This window comes from Diplodia seriata (genome assembly GCF_021436955.1).
Source record: "Diplodia seriata strain FDS-637 chromosome Unknown scaffold_9, whole genome shotgun sequence".
NCBI lineage: Eukaryota > Fungi > Ascomycota > Dothideomycetes > Botryosphaeriales > Botryosphaeriaceae > Diplodia > Diplodia seriata.
The window spans coordinates 1,927,909-1,938,484 of NW_027117316.1; the positions used below are offsets into that span (position 1 = coordinate 1,927,909).

A 10,576-nucleotide genomic window follows, 5' to 3' on the forward strand; every position below is an offset into this window, starting at 1 on the left:
TTTTGCCCTGGTGCGGGAATGCGCGCGCTTCTGCACCCAGCGATGATTTGCGCAAGTGGCCGGCACGGGGCCGGGAGCACCCTTCCAGAAGACGTCGTCGATCCACCGCCATGCTAATGATGAACATAGTAGCCCCGGCGCATCACCGTCCCGTGGCTGTGCAGCAGTGGTTCAGCTTGCCCTGGATCATGGGTGCGCACGGGACTGTTGAGCTGGGACGCCGCAGCTAGCGGGCAGCCAGCAGCCAAGCGGCGCCGAGGTCTTTCGAGCGCGTGGGAGTGCATGGCGTGGTGTCGTGCGTGGTGCGAGGCCAAGCCGGTGGGCTGGTGAGGCTGGGGAGCACGGCAGCAGCAGGTTTTACGGGGGTGCGGCGCGCAGGGGCCTGAGCTCGGAGCGCTCGATCGGCGCAGGCTGCACGTAATGGCCCAGCGTCATTGATGCCACAGTGTACTGCTGCGTGTTGCCAGCTGTGCACTCTGGACCAGCGGCATCCAGCGCCGTTTGGACACGCGCGCGCCACTGGAGCAGGCCGCGTGTGTGTGTGTGCGATCGGCCTTGGTGAAGCAAGCTCTCGGCGCGGGGTGGTCGCCTAGGCGGACCCTGCCTGCTGCTATTGCTGGGTCCAAGCTCTGGGCTTCGCTCCCGTCAGCCAAGGCCAGCAAGCCAACTCCCATCGCCGTCCTGCATGCCCGATCGCAGCCATAGGAGTCCCGCCTCCATATCACCACCAATTCCCTCCGCCCTACCCACCTTCGCCCGTGTCCCGCCCGCCGCCGGCCAGCTCCCGCAGCGCGATTGACCTCTCCGCCGCCCCCAGCTGCCCACACCACGCCGCTGTCGCCGGATACACCTCCGCTCGTTCGTTGCGCACCCACCTGCGGGCACAGCCAGCCATGGCCTCACGGCAGGACGCCGAGCTCAAGCAGCAGGGCGCCATCGAGGCCGCACAGGACCCCAACACCAACGTGTCGCCCGAAGATGCCGAGCAGAAGATGCTCGACGAAGGCCGCAAGGCCGGCGGGGCTGGGGCCGCCCTGGCCTTTAACCCCGACGCCTCGCCCGCCGACAAGGCTGCTCAAGCCCGCTCCGTGAGTCCCGCCCTCCGCATCTCCTGGCAAATTACCAATTGTGTGCCCCTTTGGCCGACCCACCCGCGCGCCTGCACGGCATGCGTGGCCCGGCACCGTAGATCCGGCCAGCACTGACAGTTTTGCTCGGCAGCATCTTCCGCCAGGGTTTCACCACGACCATAAACCCAAGGCCACAGCGCTCGCATCTGATGCCGTAAGACCCCGCCCTCGCCGCCATGGGCTTTCTGTCTCGCCACAGCACGACCATCCCGCTAATCCGCGTCCAGGACGACGGCACCATTGCCCAGTATGACCTGCCCGAGCCCGACAAGGCCGGTGGTGCCATTGAGCCGCCGCCCGTATCGCCCACGGCTAGGTCGGATTTCTCTGCCGTGACCGCCCCGGAGGACGAGGAGAAGAAGTGGGACCGCGTTGGCTGGGCTCCACGCTTCGGCATGCCCGGCGATTTCGACGACGACGACGACGAGGGCACACTGGCAGACCATCAAACCCTTCTTGAGGGCGCGCTGGACGACAAGTTCTTTGGAGGTAAGCATTGCCCTTCGCTAAGCAAACCTGCCTGATTCCATCTGACAAACGTGGCATCTAGACTGGTACCAGAACGCCGGTGTAATTGCCTTCTCATGCTTCGCTTCATGGGTTATAGCCGTCCTGGGCGGCGGCCTTGGCTGGCTTTTCATCGTCATGGCATTCTGCGCAACCTACTACCGTACCTCGATCCGCCGCGTACGGAGAAACTTCCGAGACGACCTCAACCGCGAGATGGCCAAGGCCCGCCTGGAGACGGATACTGAGAGCCTGGAGTGGATCAACAGCTTTTTGGTCAAATTCTGGCCCATCTACGCCCCAGTCCTCTGTGCGACTATTATCAGCACCGTCGATCAGGTCCTCTCGACTTCATGCCCCACCTTTTTGGAAAGCTTGAGGATGAAGCTCTTCGTACTCGGCACCAAGCCGCCGCGCATGGAGCACGTCAAGACTTACCCCAAGACCCAGGATGACGTCGTCTTGATGGACTGGAAATTCAGCTTCACCCCGAACGATGTCTCGGATCTCACGGCTCGTCAGATCAAGAACAAGCAGAACCCGAAGGTCGTGCTCGAAATTCGTGTCGGAAAGGGCGTGGTCAGCAAGGGCCTTGATGTCATTGTTGAGGACATGGCCTTCTCCGGTATCATGAGGCTGAAGGTGAAACTTCAGCTTGCTTTCCCGCACATCGAGAAGGTCGAATTCTGCTTCCTTGAGCGCCCCCATATCGACTATGTCTGCAAGCCCCTTGGTGGTGACACTTTCGGTTTTGATATCAACTTCATCCCTGGGCTGGAGACGTTCATCCAGGAACAGATCCATGCCAACCTTGGCCCCATGATGTACGCGCCGAATGTCTTCCCGATTGAAATCGCCAAGATGTTGGCTGGCAACCCTGTCGACCAGGCTATCGGTGTCCTGCAGATCACTTTCCACGGTGCCAAGGGCCTGAAGAACCCTGACAAGTTCTCCGGCACTCCAGACCCGTACGCGACTGTTTCTATCAACAACCGGGAGGTGCTTGGACGCACAAAGACCGTGCACGAGAATGCTAACCCCAACTGGGCCGAAACCGTCAATGTCATTGTTACCACTCTCAAGGATACGCTTACTCTGGCAGTCTACGACTACAACGAGATTCGCAAGGACAAGGAGCTCGGTGTTGCCTCATTCGCTCTTGATCAGCTTGAGGAGAACGACTTCTTTGAGAACCAGGGTCTCGAGGTCCTGGCCAATGGCAGGCCGCGCGGTATCATCCATGCAGACATCCGTTTCTTCCCCGTCCTTGAGGGCTTCAAGAATGAAGATGGCACCGAAATGCCTCCCCCGGAATCGTCTACTGGTATTGCCAAATTCACGGTCGAGCAAGCGAAGGAGCTGGATAACAGCAAGAGCATGATCGGTCAACTCAACCCCTACGCAGTTCTCCTGCTGAACGGCAAGGAAGTCCACATTTCGAAGAAGCTCAAGCGCACAAACAACCCCGTCTGGCCTGACGCTACCAAGGAGCTGCTCATCACCGACAGGAAGAAGGCTAAGCTTGGCCTCGTCATCAAGGACGACCGTGACCTCGCGACCGATCCTATCATTGGCACCTACCAGGTCAAGCTTACTGATATGCTTGACTTGATGGAGAAGGGTAAGGATTGGTTTAACTTGGCCGGAGTCAAGACTGGCCGCGCCAAGATGACGCTCCAGTGGAAGCCCGTTGCTCTGAAGGGCGCTCTTGGCGGAGGTGGTGGCTACATCAAACCCGTTGGTGTCATGCGTCTTCACTTCCACGGTGCCCGTGAGCTACGCAACGTCGAGACCATGGGCAAGTCTGATCCCTACGTCCGCGTCTTGCTCTCTGGTATCGAAAAGGGCCGTACTGTCACGTTCAAGAACAACCTCAACCCTGACTGGGACGAGGTTGTCTACGTACCTGTTCACACATCTCGCGAGAGGCTCATTCTTGAGGTCATGGACGAGGAAAATGTTGGCAAGGATCGATCTCTGGGTCATGTCGAACTTCCCGTGGAAGACTTCCTCCAGCAGAACGAGAACGGCGAGTATGAGGTGTTTGAGGACAAGACTGTTTTGTCTCACGGTCTGCGCACGGGCCCCACGTCTCCGCCCAAGGGTAACCTCAACTACTCGGCCTCCTTCTACCCCGTACTCAACGTTGTCGATCCCGAAGATGAGGACTCCGACGAAGCACGCAGCAGCATGGATACTCGCCGTCCCAGCATGGACTCAAGACCTAGCCGCACTCCTGGCCACACTCCGAAGAGCAGCACTGGTTCCGCGATGCTTGCTGAGCGCAATGAGCAGAGCGGTACTATCTCATCTCTCAACCGCGTCAGCACTAATGGCTCGGCAGATCTTGCCAAGAAGCTCGCCGAAGGCGAGAAGGAGCAAGAATCAGTGGTCGAGAGAAAGCCAGAAGTGCCTAAGATCACCTTGAATGCCGAGGAGCTGAGCGAGTACGGTAAGTTTTGCATTCTTTCCACAAATTCAATGAGAAGCAAGACTGACATCAGGATTACAGAGTCCGGTCTGCTCGTGTTCAAGCTCGTTGAGGGCGAGTTCGCACACAAGGACTGCTACCTCGAGGTTCTCATGGATGACCAGATCTTTGCGAGCTACTCCAGCTCAAAGATCAAGTCGAACCACACGGTTTTCAACGAAAGTAAGGCTTTCTTCCCGGTAGAAATCTGCAGCCAGTGCTAATCGTCTGTCAGTTGGTGATGCCATGATCCGCGAACTCGACTTCTCACGTATTACTCTGCGCCTTGTTGAGCACCTTGACAAGAAGGGTGAGGGTGAGGAGGACGAGATCATCGGAAAGCTCCAGGGATCTACTCTCGATACTCTCCGTCGCTGTTTGTACACCCCGACCGTTCTTTCCTTCCGCGACAAGGATGGCAAGGAGAACAAGGTCACCGTGTCTCTCAAGTATCTTCCCGTGAAGATGCAGCTGGACCCGTCGGAGTCGTTCAACAACAGCGGAACTCTCCGCGTCGATGTTCTCGATGCTGCAGATCTCCCCGCTGCCGACCGCAACGGCTACTCTGACCCGTACTGCAAGTTTGTTCTCAACGGCAAGGACGTCTACAAGACGGATAAGCAGAAGAAGACGCTGCATCCCGCATGGAACGAATTCTTCGAGGTTCCGGTCAGGAGCAGAACCGCTGCTGAGTTCAGAGTGGACGTGTTCGACTGGGACTTTGGTGACAAGGCTGACTTCTTGGGCGGCGCTGCCATCAATCTGAACGTGCTTGAGCCGTTCAAGCAGCAAGAGGTCACTCTTGGCCTCGATGGCAAGAGCGGCGCTATCAGACTGAAGATGTTGTTCAAACCAGAGTTCGTTATGCGCTCGAGGCAAGGCTCGTCGACATTCTCTGGAACCTTCGCCGCCCCCGGAAAGGTCATTGGCGCTCCCGTCAAGGGTGTCGGCAAGGGCGCAGTATTCGTTGGAGGCAATGTCATCAAGGGCGCAACGTTCGTCGGCGGTGGTGTTGGCAAGGCTCTTGGCCTGAAGGGGCGCCGCAAGAGTCGTGGAGCCAAGGACGCTGACAGCGAAGACGAGTCTCCTCCGCCACCTGTACCGAACGGTGACGCCGCCGCTGGCAGCTCTTCCCCTCCGCAGATCAACGTTGACTCCGCAGAGCCCCCGACCACACCGCACTCGCGCCACAAGTCCATGGGTGCAGCGTCCATCGCGTCGGGCTTTGGCCCTTCCCCAGGTGGCGCGGAATCGGGCGTTGCATCGATTGGCATTCTGACCGCCATGGGCTACCCGCCATCTGCCAACGTCCGCGTCCACCTGGCTATGCTCAACTCCAAGGGCCAGCTCAAGGAGATCCACAAGACCAAGGACATCAAGTCGTCCTCGGGCACGGTCGACTTTGACCCCAACCGCGAGACGGTCAGAACACAGTGCACGGCTGATACGCAGTTCAAGATCACGGTTAAGAATCACAGCACCTTCGGCTCCGACGACGAACTTGGCGACCACGTCTTCTTCCTCGACGACCAGGGCAGCGGCGGCGCCGAGAAGCTCGTCAAGGCGGGTGGCGGCTCGGTCTTGCTCCGCACCAGCTTCATGTCCAGCGACCAGATGAGCAACGCGGCTAGCGGTAGCCCGAAGAGCATCAGGACGAGGGGTATGTTTGGATCTCGAAGAGACAGGAGTGTGACGCCAAGTGGACACTAAACGAAATGAACAACATCAGGTCTGTCGATTTTAAGTAACAGGGATTCCTAAAAATTGGGATGGTGGCTTCATGGAACTGCAAAAACGGGACTACGGAGTAAATAGGCGGCGGGTATGATGACGAGCGCACAGCTGCTCTCCCTCTCGAGAGCGGCGACGCTCAAGTGACGCACGCGAACGACGGGTAGGGTGTGAGGCGATGGGCTCTGTGGTGTATTGTAGTATGGGCGGATGGGTAATGGGGCCTGTCTTGTTTCCTTGTTCTTCTTTTCTCTTGCACTCTTATTTTTCCTCGCTCCCTCCCTCCGCGTTCGCCGGGAACGGGACTTCTTCCCTTGGGGTTTGTTTGGCTCGGGTGATGGGTGGCGATCGGCGATTATTGTTAGTGGTAAAAACTCGACAGCTCGACACAGACATTTCCTTTGCCTTTGCTCCTCTACTGCTCTACTCGAATATACTTGTCGTGGTTGTTTCTATTTTTTCTTCTTCTTCTGGTCTATTTTGGCTTCCGTTGCCTTTGGTTGCCGCTACGGGGCTATACCAGTGTGTACTTTTATTTTCCGTGCACCCACGTGCATTGTTCATCCGCGTAGAGGAAATGATATTGTGTAAAGGATTCGATTTAAAGTTGCTGCTCCATATGCTCAGTCTCCAATCTGATTGTGGGGTGTGGACTCCGTAAGGGTCGATGTCAGGCTGAGGCTTTGGTGCTGCCTCGCCCGCATTATACACGAGGTACGAGGCAGGTATCTAGCAGCGCTTGGAGCGAAGAGATGACTGAAGTCTCGTCTCGGGCGGCATGGCTACCCACTCATTCGCACTTGAGCACTCAGCTATCGGGAGGAATGGGGCTGGCTTGTTCAACTTTGTTAGGCCCGTGTTAGTTTCGAGGCGGTATCAGAAATAGGGCTTCCTAGGCGGTGCGCCTCGAGTGACCAAGTTTCATATAATTTCATCTAGAGACTAGCAGCCGTGGCACTACGGCTTCGCTCATCGAACTCAAAGACACAAACCATCACCTCGGTTTTATTGCTTTGGCAGATCGTCATGCGACGGCAGTTGACTTGTTCGACGTCCGTTCGATCACACACGACGACCGAAACCTTCACCTCGAACCTGACGCCCGCCGGACACCTCTGATGTCGAAGACACGAGATCTCGGCTCTTCTGGCGCCGGGGTTTGGAGTGCTTTTGCCACAAACCAAAAAACGCCGTCGGCTGATAGGCGATGTAGATGCCGAAGATGAAGCATACGAGGGTCAAGAAATCTGACGATGGCGATTCTCATCGGTCGTTGCGACTGACTTGGCTTATCATTTCTTCTGTCAAGGCGACGCCACGCCGAGCCGGCATAGGTCCTGCCTCGACCCGAACGTGTACGCGGACCTGCAGAAATCAGCCGAGCCTCCTCCCACTTTACGGGGGGCTTCCGAAGCTGGACAAGGCTTTTCTCGCGTCCTCGTTTGGCTGCGCACGTTTCGTAGGCTGTTGTCGGCTGCGTGTGGAGCAGCGACGAAGCTGTTGAGCTTTGCGACCTGTTGGAGATGGTCGTGGAGGAGAAGGAACTGGGAGAAGTGGCGCTGGCCCGGACAGAAGGGTACCTGGCTGGGATGCACAGACGAGGCTAACCGGATATTCTGACGATCAGATGGTGGTGAAACTGGCGTGCTAGACGTAGAATCGGCGTCATCTGGGAGCATCAAGCATCCACGCTTTGGGTGCCGCTCAGCAGTCGCAGCTGCAACCCATCGTGTACTCACAGTATGTATCGTGCTGGAAGATGTGCAGCAGGCGAGAGTCTGGGCAGGATTATTGAGAGATGCGATGGACGGCAGAGCAGTGTCGAGTGGCGGCTCGGCCAAGGCGGACGGGCAGCCGATCGCATTTCTCCGCGTGGATGACGGAGCAGCAAGCTGGAGCTCGTCAGTTGCGGGTCCAAGCTCGACAGCTCTCGCTGCTACATCAACCACGCCTCCCTCGCCCCCCACGCCTCTCGCTGCTCCTCCATCGCACATGGGGCAGTTGAGTTCTGTGTCTCTCCGCTAGCCGCTCGCCTGCAATGGTCACGACTCACGCCGAGAAGCACGCCGCAATGGCCGACGAACGCACCCCGCTCATCGCCGTCGTGCCCGTCCGAGACCGCCCGCCGCGATACCCCAACCACTCCCTGCGCCGCGCCTGCACCTACCTGCTCGCCATCGTCCCCGCCATCGTCCTCGGCGCCGTGCTCGCCTCGCTCTTCATCCTCCCGCCCTACTACCCGGGCGACAAGGCCGTCGCCGACGACGAGTTCGCCGCCGCCATAAGTGGGGGTCACACGCTGAGCAGGGCATGGCCGTTGAGCGACGGCCTGAGCTATGAGGAGCTCGAGCACATCCTCCTGACCACGCCCAGCGCCGAGAAGGCCCGCGAGTACAGCAAGTACTACACGGCCGGGCCCCATCTGGCCGGCAAGAACATCAGCCAGGCCATCTGGACCAAGGAGAAGTGGCAGGAGTTCGGCGTCCCCAAGGTCGACCTGGTGGCCTACGACACCTACTTGAACTACCCGCTCGGCCACCGTCTGGCCCTGCTCCAGAAGAGCAGCGAGGCCAAGAGGGACGCGGAAGATGTTGATGCGTGGAAGGTGGCGTACGAGGCGAGCCTGGAAGAGGACGTCCTGGACGAAGACCCCACCAGCGGCCTCGAGGACCGCATCCCCACCTTCCACGGCTACAGCGCGTCCGGAAACGTGACTGCGCCCTACGTCTACGTCAACTACGGCACCTACCAGGATTACGAGGACCTGCTCAAGGCCAATGTCAGCCTGACGGGCAAGATCGCGCTCGCCAAGTACGGAGGCATCTTCCGCGGCCTCAAGGTCAAGCGCGCCGAGGACCTGGGCATGGTTGGCACCATCATCTACTCCGACCCCGGCGACGATGGCGAAGTCACCGAGTTGAACGGCTACAAGGCCTACCCTGAAGGCCCCGCCAGGAACCCCAGCAGTGTCCAGCGCGGCAGCACTCAGTTCTTGAGTAAGTCCCTACCATCTCGTCGCGTTTCACTGCATGAACTGACCGATGTTCAGGCTTTGCTCCCGGCGACCCTACCACCCCCGGCTACCCGTCCAAGCCCGGTGTTCCCCGTGACGAGGTCAAGGGCAAGATCCCCTCGATTCCGTCGCTGCCCATCTCTTACGCCGATGCTGTGCCGCTTCTCAAAGCCTTGAATGGCCACGGGCCCAAGGCCGATGACTTCAACAAGTACTGGAAGGGCGGCGGTCTTGGCCACAAGGGCGTCGAGTACAACATCGGTCCCTCGCCCGACGACCTGGTCATCAACCTGGTCAATGAGCAGGAATACGTCACTACTCCCCAGTGGGATGTTATCGGCATCATCAACGGCACTATTCCCGACGAAGTCATCGTCCTCGGCAACCACAGGGACGCGTGGATTGCGGGTGGCGCTGGCGACCCCAACTCCGGGTCGGCTGCCTTCAACGAGCTGATCCGCTCTTTTGGCATTGCTTTGTCCAAGGGGTGGAAGCCGCTCCGCACCATCGTCTTCGCCAGCTGGGACGGCGAGGAGTATGGCCTTATTGGCTCGACGGAGTGGGTTGAAGAATACCTGCCGTGGCTGAACGCTGCGGCCGTCGCCTACATCAACGTCGATGTCGGCGCCACCGGTCCGCACTTCGGGGCCTCGGCCGCGCCCCTGCTCGACGGCGCTCTCATCGAGGCCACGCTCAAGGTGCAGAGCCCCAACCAGACGGTGGCAAACCAGACGGTCGGCGACGTGTGGAACAAGCACATCAGCACCATGGGCAGCGGCTCCGACTTCACCGCCTTCCAGGACTTCGCCGGCATCCCGTCGGTCGACCTCGGCTTCAAGCCCGACTCGACGAGCCCCATCTACCACTACCACAGCAACTACGACTCGTTCGCGTGGATGGACCGGTTCGGCGACCCGGGCTTCGCCTACCACGAGACCATCGCCAAGGTCTTCGCCGTGCTGGCCGCCCAGCTGATCGAGTCGCCCGTCATCGCCTTCAACGCCACCAACTACGCCGTCGGCCTGCAGCGCTACCTCAAGTCGGTCGAGGACAAGGCGGCCGCCTCAGTCGCCGCCGGCGTCGAGCAGACGTGGGACCTCCCGGCCCTCTTCACCCCCATCGCCAAGGCCATCGACAAGCTGCACCGCGAGGCGGCCCGCGTCGACGCCGACGCCCAGGAGCTCCGCGAGGAGCTGGCGCGCGACAAGATTCCCTGGTGGAAGTGGTGGAAGAAGGTGGCCCTGTACCGCAAGGTGCGCGCCGTCAACGCGAAATACAAGTTCCTGGAGCGCCAGTTCCTGTTCGCGGGCGGCCTCGACGGCCGCCCGTGGTTCAAGCACGTCGTCTTCGCGCCCGGTTTGTGGACTGGTTATGCTGGTGCCACGTTCCCCGGTCTCGTCGAGGCTGTGGAGGGAGGTGATCGCGCGGCGGCGGAGAAGTGGGCGGGGATTATTAAGGGGTTGGTTTATAAGGCTGCGGGGAGCTTGAGGCATTGATGGAGTGTTGGGGTATGCGAAGGGTTGTAGATTGAAGGATTATTGATAAATGATGTGATGATGGATCGATCGATCGATCCTATCCTGGCTTTCAGGATACGTACGGGCTTGGGGAGGTTTTGTTTTGGGGATATTGTAACACTCGTTGGATTATCAATTTGCAGCGTTTTCACCGCGGGTTTTTCTGGTTCATGTGGAACGACACGACGAACTAACTCAAGGCGAAAGC

At 59.2% G+C, this 10,576-nt stretch overlaps 3 protein-coding genes across 3 annotated transcripts; all 3 read left to right on the top strand.

The window, feature by feature from the left end:
• Positions 1-893: 893 nt before the first annotated feature.
• Positions 894-1,288, top strand: TCB2_1 (Tricalbin-2; the record flags this gene model as incomplete). The annotated part of the gene is made up of 2 exons (XM_066780414.1): positions 894-1,088; positions 1,190-1,288. The coding sequence occupies 2 exons, from the start codon at positions 894-896 to the stop codon at positions 1,286-1,288; spliced, it is 294 nt and encodes a 97-aa protein (XP_066629643.1).
• Positions 1,289-1,306: 18 nt separating this feature from the next.
• TCB2_2 (Tricalbin-2) lies at positions 1,307-5,817 on the top strand (the record flags this gene model as incomplete). The annotated part of the gene is made up of 4 exons (XM_066780415.1): positions 1,307-1,619; positions 1,681-4,089; positions 4,150-4,290; positions 4,343-5,817. The coding sequence occupies 4 exons, from the start codon at positions 1,307-1,309 to the stop codon at positions 5,815-5,817; spliced, it is 4,338 nt and encodes a 1,445-aa protein (XP_066629644.1).
• Positions 5,818-7,909: 2,092 nt separating this feature from the next.
• SLS55_009011 (uncharacterized protein) lies at positions 7,910-10,347 on the top strand (the record flags this gene model as incomplete). The annotated part of the gene is made up of 2 exons (XM_066780416.1): positions 7,910-8,834; positions 8,888-10,347. The coding sequence occupies 2 exons, from the start codon at positions 7,910-7,912 to the stop codon at positions 10,345-10,347; spliced, it is 2,385 nt and encodes a 794-aa protein (XP_066629645.1).
• Between the last annotated feature and the right edge of the window lie 229 nt (positions 10,348-10,576).